We start from the raw sequence: 21294 nt of genomic DNA, 5'->3' as shown, positions 1-21294 counted from the left end.
TTTTGAGTTTTCCGATTCTGTATTTTACATAAATATCCGGCTGTATTATTTGAAACCTGCTTTTTAAACGTCAACACTGGGACTTCTCTGGTGGTCCAGTGGTTAAGACTCTGCACTTCCACTGTAAGGGGCACAGGTTCAATCCCTGGTAGGGGAACTAAGATGCTGTATGCCGTGTGGCACAGCCAAAAATTTAAAAAAAGTCAACATCATCACATGTATTGCACTTAATTAATTGTACGTTTGCTTCTCAAGAGCCTTCTCTGTGCCAGGGGCCAGGCCAGGCTGTTGGGTGGAAGTGGCCAGGACACCTCCTTCCATATGTCTGCACCCTGTGCCAGACTCCCCCAGCACCAGGGCCGGCTCTGTTAGCCTTTAACCAGTGTTCATTAGATCGGCATGCTGTAAAATCCGAGGCTTGCTGCTGCCTGAACAGGACAGATCTTTAGCTGTCAGCTCATGATGTGGGGTCAGTAACGTCTGTTGACCTCCTTTGCATTTTGCCTTATTGAAATGCTCACATATTTATTTTAGCCTCTCAACTTGTTTCATCTCAAGAAATGGCATGGAATCTTGTGGCCCAGCAGAGCAAACACCATAAATCAGATGTTCAGGCTGAGTGACCCTCACAGTCACGGTGCTTTCTTGTTCCCATGGTCTTGTCAGAGCAGTTCAGAATCTCATCTTCCGCCGAGAAATTACAGTGAGTTAAACGTACATAAATATACTGAGCTCGTTGCTATGGGCTGGCATCCCCATGGCAAGGCCAGAATCTCTTCCTCAGTAAAAGCATACCAGATCTGCCACTTTAAAGGTTAAGAGGCTCTTTCATGTCTGTTTTACTACATGGATCATTGAAAATAATTTCACTCTTTACCCACATCCCAGTCAGGCAGGGCAGCTGCTGTCTCCAAGGCGGGTAGCCTTCCCTGCCTTTTACCCTGGGCAGGATGCGGTCATCCATCCACTGCAATCCCAGGAATCTGGGAGACGGAGCCTGGAGTCTTGACCTCCTGGGAAGGGCCGGGCCTCCCATCTCAAGGCCTTTACAAGGATGATGCGTTTGAATTGTGATTGGTAGGTCATTTGATCACCTTGTCTTTGGATGTCAGGAAGGGTTGTCCTGCAGCATCACCCCACGGCCGTCCCGTCTGTGGATATCATTGTTCTTGTTCAGATCTTATTTGGGCCCTGTTTTCACTCCACTGAGCTGTGAGATCTTTACATGAAGTACAATTTGGGTTATTTTTAGAAGAACTGCTCTGCTAAGAAGACCTTCATGGCTGATGAATTTCGTTATTCTGATAAATTGTAACTTCTGCAAAGATGCAATCCCTCTGAGTGCAGATGGGTGGTGGAGATTCATAGAAAGCTCTCCCTTCCCCGGGGAAGCCTGGAAAGCCTCATTTAGCAGAGATTTTGTCAGGTCCTTCTTGCACACGTGGAGTTGATCGCAACTCCCCCTCCCCAGCCCGGGGCGGGGTGGTGGTAGGGGGCAGGGGTCTGGGGGCCGTGAACTCACGTGGGGACACTCCTTCCTTTATCCTCCTTTATTTTTCCTGGCAACTCTGAGGACCACTCCATTTCTTTGAGTAGGATCAGTTGTAGCTGGAAGTGGGTACGTCTCGAAAAGGGCTGGTTAAGTGTCCAAAATTGAGGCAGCTTTCCTGCCATTGCCAAGTTCTTCTTTTAGCTGTGGAGCCGGGTGGGGACAGCGCGGCTGTTTTTATTGGGGTTTTCTCTGGTGGTGTCACTGCTTCAGCCTCCAAGGGCCGTGGCTCACCCACCATGGGGTCTTTTTAACCCTCGCTGAGCCCCCCCGCAGGTGAGCCCCAGGGAGCTTTCCGCACCCCATCTTTGCAGGGGGTGCGTGGTGATTCCCCCCTCCTGCCCTGGCACCCCTCATGGAGAGAGAAGACTTTGTGTTTTCTGATCTGTGCTTTCCCTTGCGGGTAGCCTTGCTCTTTTAAAGCAGGCTGCTTTCAGAGTTGTGTTTTCCTAATAATGAAAAAAGAAAAAAAAAACTGTCTAAAAGCCTTTTTTTGAGGGCTTTTTTTGAGGTTCTTTCGAGCCTGGGCATAAATAAATTAAATATGAATAAATAAGCGAAACCCATACAAAGAAAAAGATTTAAAAAAAAATCAAGGATGGAACCTTTGCGCTCGGCCTGGGATATAAATGGCAGGCTGCTTGTGAGACGTTTGAGGTTTTAGCTTTTGATTCTCTTTCTTCCTTTTTATGCGCTTGTCGTTCCAATCAGGAGAGGTGGTGTGTTTTTTAAACCTTGCCTGGTCTCTGGGTGGAGTGATGGAAAGAGAACGGGCTTTGGAAACACATGCATCTCCTTCTGTTCAGCAGAAGCTGGAAGCTGACGCTTACTGAGCGAGTCCCGCACGCCAGACATTGTTCTGTGTGTTTGGACTGTATCAGGCCCCATTTCAGAGATGGAAGCTGAGGCGCAGAGAAAATACGTAGCTTGCCCAGGATCACCCAGCTTGTCAGTGGCTGAGCTGGGATCTGAAACCAGCAGACTGGCTCCCAGTTTCTAAGCCCTTCATTGTGCTGCCCCTCAGATATAAAGACCTACTATGTGCAGGAGCTCAGTTAGCACTGGTGTGGGCCGACAGTCCAGGAAAGAGGTGGTTACAGGGCTGGCTGCATGATGTGAGCTGGGCAGAGGGGAGCCTGGGATGGGAGGGGAGCACCCAGGATGGCTTCCTGGAAGAGGCGGCCAGCAAGCTGAGGCTTGAAGGTGGGTAGGACTCAGCTGAGCATAGCAAGTGAAGACCAGGTTGAACTGGGTTCAGTCCTGACTCTAGGACTCATGGTTGGTGTATTTCAGATGCCTTCACATCTGATAGACGCTGGCCCAGCATTGACCCAGCCGGGACCAGCCACTTCCTCACATATTTGTTAGGAGATTAGATGAACAGACGACAGAGAAGGTGCTGGGCACATAGTAGGTGCTCAGGAAATGCTAGTGGCCCTCTCCCACTGACAGGCAGGGACGTGGGTTAGACATTTACTGCGACCGGGGGTTGTAAACCGGTGACCCCTGGCTGGCCCGCAGAATTTGAATTACTTGCTCACATTTATAAATTGGGGGATTCTACACAAAACCCAAAATTTCCAGCATTTTTGGAAAGCTCCTGAGATCTGGTGACCGCGGTCTGCGTAGCCCACTCTGCGCCCCGGGGCTGAGCGAGGTGTGGCTGTCCCCAGAGGGGCACTGGAGCTGTCACACGCTCTCCCTGGGTCTCCTCCAGCCTCTCTCCCTCCCGGCACTTCCCCACCCCCATGTCCCCGTGTGGCCCACGGCCCAGAGTGTCACTGCGGGAAGGTGAACCTGGGTGCCTTGGGAACACGTTGGCTGTAGGGTGTAGGGTGGACAAGGGCAGACACTTAGGACCATGATGAATCCTCAGCCCCGGCACATCGAGCCCCAGGTTCTTTGAACGCCCACACCCACCGTGCACACCAGGTGCCCCTGGATCTTTCTCCGTGACGCAAGATAGTCGGCATTTCCAGTCACTGAAGTGTCTGACTTTCTGGCAAATGGACGAGCACTTTCAAAACCAAGACATTCCTGGGATTAGGGAAAAGCCACTGACCTGGCAGAGTGGGGTCCTCGGGGAGAAGCTGTGGTCCAAGGGGAGCCCGTCCTTCCAGGCCCTGGACTGACCCTCAGAAGACCAAAATCAGATTTCAACTGAAGAAGAAGGGGCCGTGTCCCTCAGGGAACCCAAGCCGTGAGCAATAGCAGAGCTCCAAAGAGGCCTCACTGAACCCCGCTGTGGTTCAGCATGTGGCCACAGAGGGCTTCCGGAATCCCAGCTCTGATCAGTCACCCACAGGCTTTGCATGGAGTCCCAAAATACCTTTTTCCGGGATTCCTGCTTCCTCTAGGAAGCCTTCCCTGGTTTTCCCTGGGATGAACTTCACTTATTCCTCAGAAGCCCCTGTGAGGTAGGTACCGCTGCCACCCCCGCGTTCCAGGCGGTGAAACTGAGGCTGAACGAGGTGAAGGGACTTGCTGGAGGCCACATGCCAGCACGTGGCACAGAGAGATCCGAACCCTGGGCCCGTGGCCACAGACCCTCCTTGTTTTCCTCGGGCTTTGTGCCTAACAGGCCTGTGGAATATGCCGTCTGGGTGGGTCTGTGAGAACATTTCTCATCTATTAAAGCCGAGAGATCCTAGGCCCTGTTTAGTGTTATCTTTGATGTTGCAGGGGCGGTGTGGAAATTTCTCCGTTTTTATGTGACCCAGTTTCTCTGCTTTGAAAATGTCGTTCCTGTTCTCCTCCCCACTCCCTGTTTTTGAGACCAGGCAGCAGGGCTCCTGGAAGCATCTCTTCATCTCTGCACCCCACGCCCCCATCTGCCACCAGTTGTTCTGGCCCACGGCCCGTATCCAGGCCAGCAGATGACCCGCGTGGCAGCTCTGGGGCTCCTGGGAGGAGCTACAGGCTCACGGTAAGGACGCACCTGCGTGGCTCACCTGTGCCCTGAAGCCCACCTGTGCCACCCTCCACTCATATGAAACCCAGGGTCTTTTGTTCTTCCTCGGCCGTGAACATAACCATGGCAGACGGCCTTGACCGGAAAGGACCTCCCTGGCCTTTCTGTCCTCCTTCTGTGACGCTGGCCCAGGAAACCAGAGAGGGGAGCCCACGGCTGCCGCGCACACCCCCGCGCACACCCCCTCGCACAGTTCACGTACGTGCCTCTAGAATATGCGAGAACTTTTGTGAAAAATCCCCTTTTCCTCCTTCCCTTTTTTGCCTTGGAAAGCTCTTTGCTGGTTAGGAGACTCTTTGTAAGTTGTTATGTAGTAAAAATAATTGCTGAAATTTGGTCTGTTTTCTCAGCGGGGCTGAGTGACCGGAGGGGATCTTTGGAATGGGGCGCGGGGCCGGGTGGGGCGCGTCTCCAAGTCATTTGCTTGTGAAGGTGTTTAACACGTGTCCGCTTCTCACACAGAGTTAAGCTTAGGATTTGGGGATCAAAAGATGGCTGTAGGCTTCCCTGGTGGCGCAGTGGTTGAGAGTCCGCCTGCTGACGCAGGGGACACGGGTTCGTGCCCCGGTCCGGGAGGATCCCACATGCTGCGGAGCGGCTGGGCCCGTGAGCCATGGCCGCTGAGCCTGCGCGTCCGGAGCCTGTGCTCCGCAACGGGAGAGGCCACAACAGTGAGAGGCCCGCGTACCGCAAAAAAAAAAAAAAAAAAAAAAGATGGCTGTGCATAGGGTCTGCTCCTGGGATCTGGGGCGGCAGGGACACGGTGCCTGTCGCCAGGTGCAGGGCTGGCCTCCAGACTGGAGTATTGTTGGGAGAGGTCCATTTTTTCTTCCCTCTTCTTTTAAATTGGGATAAAATATACATAACATAAAATGTACCATTTTAACCATTTTTTTTTTTTTTTTTTCCCGGTACGCGGGCCTCTCACTGCTGTGGCCTCACCCGTTGCGGAGCACAGGCTCCGGACGCGCAGGCTCAGCGGCCATGGCTCACGGGCCCAGCTGCTCCGCGGCATGTGGGATCCTCCTGGACCGGGGCACGAACCCGCGTCCCCTGCATCGGCAGGCGGACTCTCAACCACTGCGCCACCAGGGAAGCCCCTTTTTAACCCTTTTTCAGTGTACTGTTCAGTGGCATTAAGTTCATTCACGTTGTTGTGTAGCCATCACCACCCTCCATCTCCAGAACTTTTTCATCTTCCCAAACTGAAGCTCTGTCCCCGTTAAACACGGACTCCCCATAATATCCCCCTATTTTCAGCCCCTGGCACCCACCATTCTACTTTCTGTCACTGTGAATTTGACTGTAAGGACCTCCTGTAAGTGGAATCATACAGGGTTTGCCGTTTTGTGTCTGGCTTATTTCACTTAGTATACTGGCCTCAGGATTCATCCATGTGGTCGTGTGTGTCAGAATTCCCTTCCTTTTTATGGGTGAATAACATTCCATTGTGTGTATGGACCATATTAGTTTATCTGTTCATCTGTCAGTGGACGCTTGGGCCGTTTCCACCTTTTGGCTGTGAATCGTGTTAAGTCATTGCTGCTGTAGGGTGTGGGTGTGCAAGAGAGCCCCTTTTTTCACAGTCTTGTATCAGGGCCTTCCTGATGTTAGAACCCAATGTCCTGGGCCCCACTGCCGTGTTCCTTGTGAGGGACAGAGGGTGGCTTGTCCCCAAAGCTGGGTCTATGGCTGAGTCCAGGGAGCCCACCCTGTGCCCAGCTCCGGCCTCAGAACCTGATGTTCATCGTTTCATTAAGTCCTTCCAGGGGACCCGACGTTTTGAGAAAACAGGCAGAGAGGTTGCCAGGCGTGCCTGGGGTTGGGTCATCCTGGCCTGCCTGTCCCAAGGCCATCACATCCTGTCCCCTTTCTACTCTGTCCCCTGTCCCCTCAGGTCCCGGAATTGGAGATATTCAAGGTTCGAGGTGACTGCAGTATTGAAAGAGGAAGTAGGTTTCCACCTCTGAGGAGGTTTCATTACAGAGGAGAAGGCCTTGAAACTAACGCAACTTTGTAATTCAATTACAATTAAAAAAAAAAAAAAAAGAGGAGAAGGAAGTCTGGGCACTTGTCACTGGAGCTCACCAAGGAAGAGGCTGGTTTTGTGGCGTGTGGTCGGGGACTGTCACCCAGCAGTTCTCAGCCAGGGCTGGAAAGGTGCCCAGCGCCCCCTGCACCCACTGGATGGGGGCTGGAGCCTGGAGTCCGATGCAGTTATGGCCTGTGGAAGAAATGCGCCATTAGCCCCCGGTGTCCCGGGGTGTCCCCCTGGCCAGTATAAGTCGAGATGCTTTCCTGGAAGGTGTCTAGAGCGGGGGGCGAGGGATCCTTTCTGCACCGTGGCATCCACGCCGCCCCTCTCATCGCGTAGCCAGCCCTGCGGTCCCTGCGACTGTTCAGGGCGCCCTCCTCCCCAGCCCCCTCTAGACACGGCCCTGTGCTCCCAACTCCAAGTCTCCAGATCCGGTTTGTTAGATTCTGCTGTGTGTTTCACTGCTCCCAACCCAGGGCATTACCTAGCGTCAGACCAGCCGGATTCTGTCCCGTGAACGTGGCCACGGACAGCGGCACTGCCTCGCCTGCTGCATGCTGGGAGGGTCTTCACACCTGGAGTCCACGGCCGAGGACATTGCTGTCCAGGAGGTGGGGGGGAGCCTGCCCTTTTCAGGCCCCATCGCTGTGATCCAAGGTTCGTCCATCTCAGCAGCCTTGGGTGGATCTGGAAGCATCCAGAAGCTTCCATGATATAGTCATGCATTGCAAAGAGTGGTGAAAACAGCCTGGCCGGGCTTGGTGAGAATCGGGAACTCTCCGGCGTGGGTGAAGAATTGCAGAATGTATTCTTGGTTCGGAGCATTTTTCCCTGGACTCTTTCTGGGCAACCAGCCATTTAGGAATGTTTGTTAAATGCTTAAAAAACAGGAGTTGATTTCTCTCTGTTTCCACTGCCAACATGTGAGGCCACAATATTCCATTTATACTAACTGGCTTTTTCCTTTCTCTTTCTGCCTGACAGTGAGTGACTTGCAGGAAGAAGGGAAAAATGCCATCAACTTGCCGATGTCCCCTGCCTCGGTGGAGATCCACCCTGAAGACACCCTGCTCGGTATTATCGGTTTCTCCAGCGACTTGTCGTGGGCAGGTTGAGCTTCCCAGCTTGCGGTTGGTCTGGGAGGGGCTGAAGAGGCGCATTCATGGCCTTTTGGTCAGACTCAGACATCACATGGGGCTCTCAGCTCAAGGTCATGTTTAGAAAAGTCTGTAGGAAAAAAGCAAGCCTTCCCTTGTAGGTTACTGCCTTTCTGATTGTAAATGTCAATTTTATTGTGATTTAAGTATGATGAGGCCAACGGATCAGGAGCCGACTGCCACGGAAAAGGTGGTTTGTTAAACTCACGGTTCCCAAGGTGATGGGGGAGGGCAGCAGCATCGGGCAGGAGGCAGAAGGAGTGACGGGAAAGCACGGGCAGAAGCCTTTATTGTGGTTTTCACAGGGAGGAGTGAGTGAGGCAGGGTTAATAAGCAGGCTTGGATGGGCTGGTCTGGGTAATTTCAGGGGCCTCTGGGACACAGGGGCTGCCCCGAGTTGTCTGAGCCTGGTCCCAGGTGATTAGGGCAGGGGCTGTTGGCTGGGCGTGTAAGAGCCCTGTGTGAGCTCAGTTAGAGAGATGTCTGGGGGGTGTGGGCTCTGGGCTGGTTGTTTGCACGTGGAAGGCACTCACAGGGGATACGTTTGTTGTTTTGGGAATCAGCTAGCTCTGAGAGGGGAGTCCCTCTAGGTACCCAAGGCCCCAAGATGTCAAAACATGAGAAAATACAGAAAATAAGAAACACGATTAACATACCCCCCATCTCTGCACAAGCCGGAGTGGCCTCCACGCCAGGGGCCTGCTAGGTGGGACCTGCCAAGTGATACCGGCCCTGCACTCACCTCCTCAGGAGGTGCCGCATCCCAGCTGGCACTGATGAAGTGACGGCCTGGACACACTAGCCTTAAAGCGTGTTTTGGGATCCGATGTATCTGGAAGGCAGTCTCGGAACATTCCGCTTCTTTCCAAACCCTGCCTGGTTCAAAGGGAAGTCCCGGTAGATGCCTCTGTTGTAGTTCCCACGACAAGGCCAGGCCAGCAGGAGCTGATGGGGAAGATATGCAAACGTACGTCCAGGCGGCCGACCTGCAGCCAAGTGCTGGACGGGCTCAGAGGTGCCGCCGGGGTCCCCTGCGGCTTCCCCTCTGCTCTAAGAAGAGCGTGACCCTTCACTGATGCTGTTGTGTTTTGTCTTCAGTCTGGCTGCAGCTGCTGCCCAGGCAAGTGACCCTCTCCCAGGAGAAACTGGGGATAAACTGTCTGGAAATTACCGTGATTCAGAACAGGGTTTCTCCCCAACCCACCCCGTACTATGGGCATTTGTCACCGGATAATTCTTTTTTTTTTTTCGCGGTACGCGGGCCTCTCACTGTTGTGGCCTCTCCCGTTGCGGAGCACAGGCTCCGGACGCGCAGGCTCAGTGGCCATGGCTCACAGGCCCAGCTGCTCCGCGGCATGTGGGATCTTCCCGGACTGGGGCACGAACCTGTGTCCTCTGCATCGGCAGGTGGACTCTCAACCACTGCGCCACCAGAGAAGCCCTGGATAATTCTTTAGAGTCGGTCAAGGTGTTGATCAGCATCCCTGGTCTCCACCCACTAGATTCCCCTGGCACACTCCCCTTCCCCACCCAACCCCGGCTGGGACAACCAAAAACGTCTCCAGACATTACAGTGAGTCCCCTGGGATGGGGGTTCGGGGGACTTGATTGCTTCTGACTGAGAACCCTGCTTTAGACCAACAGGAGTGCTAGAAAATAGATTTACTGTAAACGTGTGGCAAGCTATTGTTTTGTCAGTATGCCTTGAACCTGCTTTTCCCTGGACCCTAAGCCGCCTGTCTTACCGTTTTTCTAAATAGCTGCTCTTGGGCTGGGAGTTGGCATTCTTCCGTTTGCTCTGTAAGGTTTTGCTGGTCCCTGAAGCTCTTGTGACCTTGATAAGAACCACCCTGGTCAGTACCTGGAGCTGAGAGTGACGGGTGAAGGGGATGTGAAGTGGGAGGAGAGGGTGTTGGACAGGGAACAGCATGTCCAAGGCCCTGTGGCCAGCGGTCGTGAGAGGCTTGCTGACGGGCCGGTCAGGGCTGGAAGGGCTGGATCAGAGGTTGCTGGGGAGAGCTGGGAAGGAGGCTGCAGAGGGCCTCGGGGGCCACGTGGAGGATGTGGCCTTGATCCCAGGAGTGGCAGGAAGCTGCTGAGGGCCTTAGCAGGGATATCACAAGGAACTCCAGTGGGGTCCCCTGCAGGCTACCCGCAGCGTCTCTCTCAAGCATCAGGTCAGCGCAACTCCAAAAATAGCTTTTCCACTTTGTCAGGTTTTAAATTTTGCTGTTGGGCTTCCCTGGTGGCACAGTGGTTAAGAATCCACCTGCCAACGCAGGGGACACGGGCTTGGTCCCTGGTCTGGGAAGATCCCATATGCCGCGGAGCAACTAAGCCCGTGCACCACAACTACTGAGCCCACGTGCTATAACTACTGAAGCCTGTGCGCCTAGAGCCCATGCTCCGCAACAAGAGAAGCCACAACAATGAGAAGCCCGTGCACCACAGTGAAGAGTAGCCCCCTCTCGCTGCAACTAGAGAAAGCCCACGCACAGCAATGAAGACCCAACGCAGCCAAAAATAAATAAATAAAATAAATTAAAAGATATATATATATAGAAATATCTTATAAACAGTCACAACAAATAAACTTTAAAAAAAAAGAATTTTCGCTGTTGTGAAGCCTCTGTCACTCAAAGCCATTTCATTCCCACCAACGTGGACAGGGTCCCAGCCTTGGGAGCCTGTGTGGGCCCCGGAACCCTGGTCATCTTTGCCTGCACGTCCTAGGGGCCAGAGGTTGTGCTTCTTTTCTGTCCTTTTTTTTTGTGCTACGCGGGCCTCTCACTGTTGTGGCTTCTCCCGTTGCGGAGCACAGGCTCTGGACGCGCAGGCTCAGCGGCCATGCCTCACGGGCCCAGCCACTCCGCGGCATGTGGGATCTTCCCGGGCCGGGGCATGAACCCGCGTCTCCTGCATCGGCAGGCGGACTCTCAACCACTGCGCCACCAGGGAAGCCCTCTTTTCTGTCCTTTTAACACCCCTGCTCAGTTTTGTTCTGCGACGTGTCTGGTGTCTGTGGGTCTTTCCCCTCTGCCTCCCACTTATTACCACTGCGTCACTCCCTCTGTACAAGCTCACTGGTGCCTGTGGTCCATGGATCAAGGCCAGACATGGAGGGAAAAACAAACAGATAAACAGAAACAGAATATGGATAAACACACTTTGCTGTGAAACATCCTTTTTTCCCCCTGCTCTTTCTAATATTTTTGTCCGTATCACCTTATGTAGTGGTGAGCTTTCTCAGTGAACGACAGGTCTTCCCCGGGTTTATTAATAGTGGCTTTTCCACAGATCCGATTCAGGCCTGTGTGCACCCCCCCTCCCTCCTGAAAGATGGGGGTGGATGCTCCGTTGCACCCTGGGAGGCAGTTCTGCCTGGGCCGTGTGACTGGCTGCAGGGCTGCTCAGTGAGAGGACCACGGGGTCTCTGCTCTCAATTCCCCCATCTGTGCAAGGGAAGCCGGCCACCCCCACTGACGCTAACCCGCCTGTCCTTTGTCCTTTGTCCCTGCAGAGGAGAACCAAGAGCGCACGGTGATCGACCCCACCTCCAGGGATGACCCCAGATTCAAGGAGCTGGTCAAGGTGAGGATGAGTGTCCTGGCTGGGATGTTCTTGTGAGGTCAGACCTTGGGGTTCAGTCTCTTGTGGGCCAAAGGAGCAAAGCTGGGGGCCGGTCAAGGGGCCTTACTGCTGTGTTTGGTGGGGGGATGTGAAGGATGAGGCTGGACGGCCTGGAGCATCTCCCAGGGGCCCAGCCCCATGGGGCCTCTCAGATGGCCCTCTCCCCGTCATGTGCTGGACCCAGTTATGCAGGGACCCTTTTCTTAAGACTTGGAATGAGCAGCTGCAGTGAACGCTCATGGTGCCTTGCAGACGGGTTCAAGGCGTTCAAACCCTTTCTGGAGCGAGAGGGGCGGCGTTCAGAGGAAACTCTGAAAAGCAGGCACGTGGGCCCCCTCTGGCCACACCTGTGGATCCTCATTGGATGCTGGTGGCCCTGCACTGGGCAGCGGTCGGGTTCTGCAGCGTCTGGACGTGTGGGGACCGGCGAGGCCAGAGGATGGCCGCCTGGTTCCGGAAAGTCAGGGAAGCAAGGCCAGCCCGGGCCGCTGGCTCTGGGCTCCTTCGGGGCCGTGGCGGCTGCACGTCTCTCCCCACTGGTCTCTCGAGCCTGGCTTAGCAGTGAGGCTTCATTCGTAGCGTTAACCCGTGTCCGAGCATGGGTTGCAGTTTGATTGCTCTGATCTAAACCACAGCAGGGCGTCACAGGTAATCCCTGAGCCGGCAAGGGCTCTGACAGCATCGTCTCACCTGCGAGCCCAGAGGCCAGTGGACCTGGGCTGTGCAGACGCAGTTTAGGGCAGTGCCACACTCATATCCTATGAAAAGGGCTTTTTCAAAAGTTTCTCCACCTTAACCACTGCAGTTGGGCCCGATGAGGGCACGACTGCCTTTTCACGAGGGCTCCTTCAGGATAAACAAAACCTTTGCAAGTTGTTGCTTTTAAAAAATTGAAATAGAAAATGTCTGTTTTCAGGCCCACCCTGTAATGTTGATTCTGAGCATCTTAAATTGCCTAGTTTATTAAGATTTCTTTTTTTCCTGAATACCCACTTGGTTATTCTGAACAGAAGATTGTCGGTGAGGAAAAGTAACCCTGCACTTCAGCCACTAAAATGTTATCCACGGGCGATATTTAAGTAGTAGAAGGGGATGCCCTGTTTTTGTCAGGGTTCTCCAGAGAAACAGAATCCACAGGAGATGGCCCTATCTCTCTACCTCTCTATCTCTCTCTCCATCTGTCTGTCTATCTCTCTCTCTATATATATATCTCTTCTGTCTCTCTCTGTATCTATCTATAGAGATTTATAAGGATTGGCTCACGTGATTATGGAGGCTGAGAAGTCCCATGATCTGCCCTCTGCAAACTGGGGACCAGGAGAGCTGGTCCGAGGGCCTGAGAGCCCAGGACAGGACTTGGATGTCCCAGGCAAAGAGAGGGCGAGTCCAGCCTTCCTCCAACTTTTTGTCCTATTCAGGCCCTTACTGGATTGCATGCCACCCACCCATGCTGGCGAGGGCCCTCTGCTTTACTCAGGCCACCAATACAAATGCTAATCTCTTCCCGAGACACCCTCACAGACATGCCCAGAAAGAATGTTTAATCAGCTGCCTTGGCATCCCGTCCAGGCCAAGCTGACACATAAAATTAACCATCACGTGCCCCGCTCTGATTTTTCCTTCTTCGACATGTAAGCAGAGCTTGAGAGCGCGTGAGCGTCATCTCCTTGAAACAAGACCCAGGGGGCCTGATGTCACCCTCACTTCCATACGGGGGCTCCGAGAGAAGTAACTCCCCCACCCCCAGGTTACGCTCTGAACCAGTGAAGTGTCCAGTCTTGAATGAGTCTGTCTGTTTGATGCCTCATTCGTTGAGCCCCGGTTGAGGGTCGGGAGCTGTGCTGGGCCCCGGGGCTGTAGGATGAACCAGTCACCACCCTGCTCTACGGGATCCAGGTCCGCTTCGTGTTCCTCCTGGATTCACTCCCTCGGCCCTACCCACCTCTGCTTTGCCACTTTGCCTCAGGAGACTACAGGCATTTTTGGCCTCTACCAGGTGAGGGCTGGGCAGCTGCATGTCCTTTATCCGCCCACACAGAGGGACCACAGTATCTCTGCATCCGGGACCAGCCCGACGGGACCTGCAGAGGCTCTGGCAGCCCCTCCTGCCCCGGATTCCGGGTTCAGATGAATGACCACGTCTGGGGCATGGAGTGTGCCGACTGGAAGGGCTGGGAGTGCAGACGTTAACATCTTGTGGGGCAAAGCAGGACTGAGGACCGGAGGGAGTGGGAATGCACGCCTCTCCCTTTCTTCCCCGACGGGCAGTTCTGAGAGCCGTGCTTCCACAGGAAGTTGGCTGTGTGCTGGGCGTCGGCTGGGTGTTTTTCCGAAGCTGCGGGCGGCTCAAGGGTGCACCTGCCTCCCTTCCCTCTCCCCTCACTCTTGCTAGTCTGGGGTTATGGTCCCCCCAAAAGCAGCAGCAGTGAGCTTGGCCCTGGTCTCTCTTTTCTGGGGAACCCAGGTGTGGTGTGCTGAATCATGGCCCCCAAAGATGTCCACGTCCTAGCCTCTGGAACCTGTGACCGTTACCTCCTTATATGGTGAAAGGGACTTTGCAGATGTGATTAAATTAGGGGTGTGGCGGGAGGGATGACCCTGGGCTGTCTGGTGGGCTCACAAGTGTCCTTATAAGAGGGAGGCAGAGAGAGATTTGACTGCAGGTGATGGTGGCAACATGAGGGTGGAAACGGGATGCCACGCTGCTGGCTTTGAAGATGTGGGAGGGGGCCATGTGCTAAGGAATGTGGGCTCCCCTAGAAAGTGGAAAAGGCCAGGAGGCCTTCCCTAGAGCCTCCAGAAGGAATCAGCTCTCCTGACACCTTGGCATTAACCCAGTGAAACTGATCTTGGACTTCTGACCTCTAGGACTGTGAGGGAATACACTGGTGGTTTGGAAGCCCCAAATTAGAGATAATTCATTACAGCAGCTGGAGAAACCAGTACCCCAGGCCGAGTTACCTCCTGTCCCTAAACCGCCGCATCCCTTAGCTGTAGCTGAGGGTCCCCGTCCACTTGGGAGCAGGGTCGGCCTTGCTGCCTTGCCAGTTTCCAGGAAGGGCCAGCTGCCAGACACATAGAAATCTGCTCCCATGGCCATCCCGCCAGCCTGGAGCACATACGCCTGGAGATGGGCAATTTCTGGAAGGTTCCCCCTGCCCTCAGACTGCAAGTCGTACCTCGAGGCTGGTGGCTTATTTTCCAAAATAAGTATAAACATAGCAAGCAGGACAGCGCCGTCAGGCTGTCTGTCTGTGGCTTGTTGGTTGCTGTAGTGGCACGTGGAGGGGATGTATGTGAAATACTAGTTCTCCCTGACTACAGGGCTTTTATTTATTTATTTATTTATTTTTGCTGTACGCGGGCCTCTCACTGCTGCGGCCTCTCCTGTTGTGGAGCACAGGCTCCGGACGCGCAGGCTCAGCGGCCATGGCTCACGGGCGCAGCCACTCAGCGGCATGTGGGATCTTCCCGGACCGGGGCACGAACCCGCGTCCCCTGCATCAGCAGGCAGACTCTCAACCTCTGCGCCACCAGGGAAGCCCTGACTACAGGGCTTTTAAACAGAGATGCACGCGTGCCAGTGGGGGTCTGGGAGATGCCTGGGCTGAGCGCTGGCTACTCTGGGTTGTTCTTGTTTGTCAGGTAAGGGAGAGGCTCACCGTATCCCTGAGGTGGGGTTCACTTACGACGGGGGGCTGTCAGCACCTCCTTTTCTTGGCATGGGGAGGAGCTGGCCCCAGGGCCAGGCAGCCTGCACGCGCAGTCAGGGGTGAGCTGCCCGTGGCCTGCCTAGGGGTGCCGCCGAGCCAGGCACCCTTAGACGTGCTCCGGGCTGGCGCTCACTTCCCGCCTCCCCCCGACTCCAGTGCTCCAGCCCCCGAGCCTCCTTGTCCCTCCCTCCTTGAGCAAGCTGAGCACCTGCCCACCTGGGTGTGAGGTTAGAAAGACCGTTTCCCCCAAGCCCAACCCCACTTCTGGTGCCAGTTGTAAGTTTGGGAGCCCCAAGACTACCCACAAGTTTGATACTTTGCTAAAAGGACTCCAATTATACTCACGGTTATGGCTTATTCCGGTGAGAGGACACAGGTTAAAATCAGCCGAGGAGGAAGCGCAGGTTGTTTTGGTGCAGGGTGTGGACCACGTGCAGGCCTGAGCTTGTCAGGGTGAGGTCTGGCTGACATCCCGACCACTGGCCACGTCCCAGCCTTGGGACCAGCGGGACCTTTCTGAGTTAGCACGGTCGGTCCCCTGGCTTTCTTTCTCTGTTCTCCATCATGTGTAATTTGTTACCTCTTGTCTTGGCTCCTGTCCTGTCTCTCTCTGTAGACTTACCCCCACTGACCCTCCTACCTCAGGACTGTTGGTGTTTAAAACGTTGTGAGCTGCTCTCTGCTTCCCGTAAAAAACCCCGGCTCTGGCTAAGCCCGGCATTAAGAATGAGGCCATTCACTGAAACATTTTCTTCGAGCATCTTTTGTGTGTAATGCAGTGTGAGCGGGTGAAGGGGTGGGTGTGATGGGCTGTGGAATCGGCTCCCTGGATTCAAATCCCGGATCGGATTAAAGCAGGAGAACAGTCGTGCCCGTCTGCAAGCATGAGGGTGATGTCAGATGCCACACGCTTGCTGTCCGGCAGGTGCTGTGCCGGGTGCTGGAACATGGGCACAAACAGGGCAGAGCTGGGAGGGAGGTGCATGGGCAGGTCTGTGGTTCAAGTTTAGAAGTGAGTATCCTGTGGGCTCAGGAGCCGAAAGACTTATCCTGTGTCCTGTATGCAGGTGTTTGTCCTGTGGTTCTTTTCGCTAGCATTCCCCAGGAGTGCCCTGAATCTCTTAACAGCGTGAACAGCTGGTGCCGCCTGGGGAAGATAGCAGTTTACAGATGAGATCCTTTATATTTTTAATGATCTTTGAAAGAGGGAATGGCAGTTCTCGTGCTTTCCAGAGTGAATAGCCAGAGAGGGGCCTCCGCACTTGCGGGTGCGTTGTTCCAAGGCAGGCTGGCCGTGTCGTCACCGGGGTACGCATTTGAAATCCCTACAAGCACATTTCACATCTTATCTCTCAGTTTATTGGACAAGGCTCCTTCGGGTTGTTAAGTTCTGTTTTCTCCCTCCCTTTGCCTCTATGAAGAAAGTCAGCTGCACAAAGATGGTCTTCTGGGCAGAAGATGGTGCTGTCATCGTTGTGTGGAGATGCCCGGTGATGTGGCTGGCACTGCACCTGGCCGGGATGCTCTCCTGCCGGTTGCAATAAGCCTGCATCCTCAGTCCATTAAGCCACGGCAAGCCTGTCTGAAAGTGATTAAAATGTAACTGTCATAGCTTTGGGGGAGACAGGCTGCAAATCCTGATTATCATTTAGAAGTAACTCAGGGGGAAGTAATTTTTTATTCTGGCTAAAGCAAGCTTGTGAAAAGTCTACACAAAGAGCACTGTGCCGAGGGCATCATTAATACATGTCCTAGACACGTGCCTGCAGGATTCGGGGTTTGCAAATGAGTACATCCTTAAAAGTAAGGATGGGTGCCATCTTTAAAAAGTCTTTTGTGAAACAGAAGATTAAGACGGATGACCTGGGCAGTACAAGGACAGGGTGATTGGTGGTGGCCAGGAAGGGACTGCATCTCTGTGGGGGCAGCAGTGAAACTGGGCGGCGGATTTGCTTTTGCTTTCCCAGAGCTGACCTCTGTGGCCCGTTGCGTGAAATGTGATTTTCATCCCCTTCTGTCTGTTGTTTTCATATTTGGACTTTGACCAGGTCAGAGATCCAGATGGGATTTTTAGTTTTAGTTTCTTTTTTTTTTTTGCGGTATGCGGGCCTCTCACTGTTGTGGCCTCCCCCGTTGCGGAGCACAGGCTCCGGATGCGCAGGCCCAGCGGCCATGGCTCACGGGCCCAGCCGCTCCGCGGCATATGGGATCCTCCCAGACCGGGGCACGAACCCGTATCCCCTGCATCGGCAGGCGGACTCTCAACCACTTGCGCCACCAGGGAGGCCCGAGTTTTAGTTTCTTCATAGCAGAAACATCTCTGTGTGTTTTCCTACAGGACCTTGCTCTGGGCAAGGCAGCCTCTAGAACCAAATGTCTGCATGCCCCAGAGGCTTTTCTAGGTCTGTAGGCAACCCTGCAGTTGATTTGAGCGCCTTCCGTGGGTCTGTTCCTAGTTTAGCCCCTGCGGTGATGGCCTTGAGCGGGCTGGCGGTCCAGCTGGGGAGACAGACATGTCGAGGGATGGATGAGTATGTTTCCAGGTGGCATGACCGCTTTGAAGGAAACTGAAGCAAGAAGCAGGGTGGTTTCTTCTCCCCTCTGTTTTTGGTGGGGTGATCGGAGCTGGCATTTGAGCGGAGACATGCTGGTTGGTACCTAGGGCGGCAGCAAGTGCAGAGGCCCCCTGGGATGCCCGCGCTGGCAGGTGTGAAGGCCAGTGAGGGGGGCAGCGTGGCTGGAGCCTAGACAGCAAGGACGAGGGTGATTGGAGGTAAGATCAGAGAGGTGGCAGGGGTGGGAAATGGTGTTTGACTCCCGGGGCTGGTTTGGGGGGGCACAGGGACGTGGGAGGACCAGCAAGCAGCTGTGACACCTAACTGCCCACGTGGGGCAGAGACTAGGTCATGTTTCTTTATAGCTCCAACACCTCGGGCGGTGTCCACATATCCTAGGTGCTGCTAGTTAGGCTGAGTAAATCAGAAAGGGGTTTCTGACATGCAGAGAAGCCATGGGTGGTGATGCTGACATCTGTGTAGATCACTATAGTTGATTAGCACTGGCCAGTAGATCATCTCACTAAATCCTCAAAATAGCCCTGCAGAGGTAGATGCTAGCACCTGCATTCTAGAGTTTCATTGCTTAATAACAGGTTTATTGAGATAGAATTCCCATACCGTACAATTCAGTGGTTGTTAGTGTACTCCCAGAGCTGTTCAGCCATCACCTCAATCAGTCACGGACATTTTCATCACCCCAGAAAAGAACTCCATAACAATCAGCACTCAGTCCTGTATCCTCCTTCCTGGCCCCTGGCACCCACTTTGTCTCTAAAGAATTATTCCATCTCTATAATTCGCATATTCTGGATATTTCATAGAAGGGGAATCATATCAATACGTGACTTTTGTGTCTGGCTTCTTTCACTTGGCATAGTGTTTTTAAGATTCATCCATGTTGTAACAGGTATCTGAACTCCATTCCTGGACTTCCCTGGTGGCGCAGTCGTTAAGAATCCGCCTGCCAGTGCAGGGGACACAGGTTCGATCCCTGGTCTGGGAAGATCCCACATGCCGCGGAGCAACTAAGCCCGTGCGCCACAACTACGGAGCCTGCACTCTAGGGCCCACAAGCACAAGTACTGAGCCCACATGCCACAACTACTGAAGCCCGTGTGCCTAGAGCCCGTGCTCCACAACAAGAGAAGCCACTGCAATGAGAAGCCTGCGCACCACAATGAAGAGTAGCCCCCGCGCGCGGCAAGAAAGACCCAACGCAGCCAAAAAAAAAAAAAAAAAACCTCCATTCCTGTTTATGGCTGAATAATATTCCATTGTATGGATAGACCACAATGTGTTGATCCGTTCTTTCTCGACAGCATTTGGGTTGTTTCCACACTTTGGTTATTTTGAATAGTGCTGCTGTGAACATCCGTGTACAAGGTTTTGTATGAGCTTGTGTTTACAGTTCTTTTTGGTATATACCTGGGAGTGAAATTGCTGGGTCATATGGTGATTCTGTGCTTAACCTTTTGAGTAACTGCCAAACTGTTTCCGTAGTGGCTGCACCATTTTACATCCCCCAAAGAAGTATATGAAAATTCTTCCAATTTCTCTACATCCTTGGCAGCACTTATTGTTCGTCTTTTTGATTATAGCTACCCTGGTGGGTATGAAATGGTATCTCATAGTGGTTTTGATTTATATTTCCCTGATGGCTAATGATGTTGAGCATCTTTTCATGTATTGGCTATTTGTAAATCTGTTTGGGAGAAATGTCTATTCAGATCCTTTGCCCTTTTTTTTTTTTTTTTTCAAAGTTTGTTTGACCTGAAGGTCATACAATTTGGGAGAGGAAGGAAGTTTTTTTTTTTTTTTTTTTTTTGGCTGCGTTGGGTCTTTCATTGCTGCGCGTGGGCTTTCTCTAGTTGTAGTGAGCGGGGGCTACTCTTCATTGCGGTGTGCGGGCTTCTCATTGCGGTGGCTTCTCTTATGGAGCAAGGGCCTCAGGGCGTGCGTGCTTCAGTAGTTGTGCTTTGCCCATTTTTAAATTGGGTTATTTGTCTTTTTATTACTGAGTTTTAAGTGTTACTTATATATTCTAGATACAAATCCTTTATCAGTTGTATGATTTGCAAAATCTCGCATTCTGTGGGTTATCTTTGTATTTTCTGGATAGTATCTTTTGAAGTACAAATATTTTAAATTTTGTTTGTCAAGTTTATCTGTTTTTTCTTTTGTTCCTTGTGCTTTTGGTGTCACAGCTAAGAAATCATTACCTCATCCAAGGTCATGAAGATTTACCTCCATGTTTTTGAAGAATTTTATAGTTTTAGTTCCTACACTGAGGTCTGATCCATTTTGAGTTGATTTCTGTATATGGTGTAAAGTAAGGGTTCCGTTTTATTCTTTTGCATGTGGATATCCAGTTGTCCCAGCACCATTTGTTAAAAAGACTTTTTTTCCCCATCGAATTGTCTTAGCTCCCTTATGGATGTCACTCGGCTGTAATGGGAAGTTTATTTCTGACCTCCCATTTCTGTTTCATTGACCTCTGTGTCCTTCTGCCAGTATCACATGTTTTGATACTCTAGCTTTATAGGAAAGTTTGAAATCAGGAAGTGTCAGTTCTCCAACTTTGTTCTTCTTTTTCAAGATTGTTTTGGCTTTTGGGGGTCTCTTGACTTTCCATTTGCATTGTAGGATTTGCTTGTCAGTTTTGTCAAAGAAGCCATCTGGATAGTGATTAATTTTCATAAGTGGCATCTATTACTATTTCTTCTAATTACCAAAGTAATATATACTGCTGAAAACATGGAAGACAGAAAAATCAAACAGAAGGCAGTGATAATTTTTTAATTTGTGTCCCTCCAGGCTTTTTCTTTTGTGCATTCAGCTTTTCCTACACAAAATTTGAAACCATTTCTGAGTTGGTAAATGTCTAGGAGCACATTTGGATTGGTACCTTGGGAGAAATTTCTGGAAGTGGAATTGCTGGGTCACATAGCATACACAGGCCCAGTGTGGAGGCTGTTTGGGCGGCAGCTCCATCCTCCGATGGGCACCGGCCCCTCCCGGCCTCCCTGCTGGGTCCACATTGGGATAGTGGTTCACTCCTCCGTGGCCCGGATCTCGCCACCCCGCCACCAGGCCCGCCTGCCCCACCCCCTGGGCACCCACTTTCTGCTCAGCTGTTTCCTATCCCACCCTTGAAGGCCGTTTCCTCTGCTCCTGGGGCCGCGTGACCCCTCATGTCAGAATCCTTTGTGATGGCTCGTGCTCACCATTCATCTCTCTCTGCTGCGTCTCCCGGCTGGACCTGGACTCCCGGGGGCGGGGGATGCGCCTCCTTTGTCCCCACGTCCTGGCACCAGGAAGGCGCTCAGTGACAGCCATTGAGTTGCATGTAATACTGCCACTTAGCTCCAGTAGTTGCTGTGAAATCCCTGATGAAAGGCCAATGTAGCAGATTCCTAGAACTTTGTGGAATTAAGGGCCCGAGGATCAGGGCGCTCCTGCCAGGAGCCTGGTTGCTGGTGGCTGGAGAGGTAAAGCTACGGGGCAGGTCTGTCTGTGGTCCTGAATCTGCTGTTTTTGGCTGTGTAACCAGGGCCCAGAAGGGTGGATGTTGGGGTCTGGAGAGCTAGGTGGGTCTCTGCTCTGTGATGTTGGGGCCTGGACGGGCAGGCGTCCTCCCAGCTGCTTCCAGACCCCCCTCCGTCCCCGTACTGCCGACTGTGC

At 52.9% G+C, this 21294-nt stretch overlaps 1 protein-coding gene across 1 annotated transcript in view; it reads left to right on the top strand.

Annotated features, from left to right (window-relative positions):
• The window catches only part of PARVB (parvin beta), a 116303-nt gene that overhangs the window by 50794 nt on the left and 44215 nt on the right, over nt 1–21294 (top strand). The window contains exons 2-3 of the mRNA XM_060113112.1: nt 7540–7629; nt 11233–11303. Coding sequence (XP_059969095.1) covers nt 7540–7629; nt 11233–11303 — 161 coding nt within the window. The remainder of the gene's footprint in view (nt 1–7539; nt 7630–11232; nt 11304–21294) is intronic.

The sequence above is a fragment of the Mesoplodon densirostris genome, chromosome 11, assembly GCF_025265405.1.
Source record: "Mesoplodon densirostris isolate mMesDen1 chromosome 11, mMesDen1 primary haplotype, whole genome shotgun sequence".
Taxonomy (NCBI): Eukaryota; Metazoa; Chordata; class Mammalia; order Artiodactyla; family Ziphiidae; genus Mesoplodon; species Mesoplodon densirostris.
This window is presented reverse-complemented; position numbering and strand designations above follow the sequence as displayed.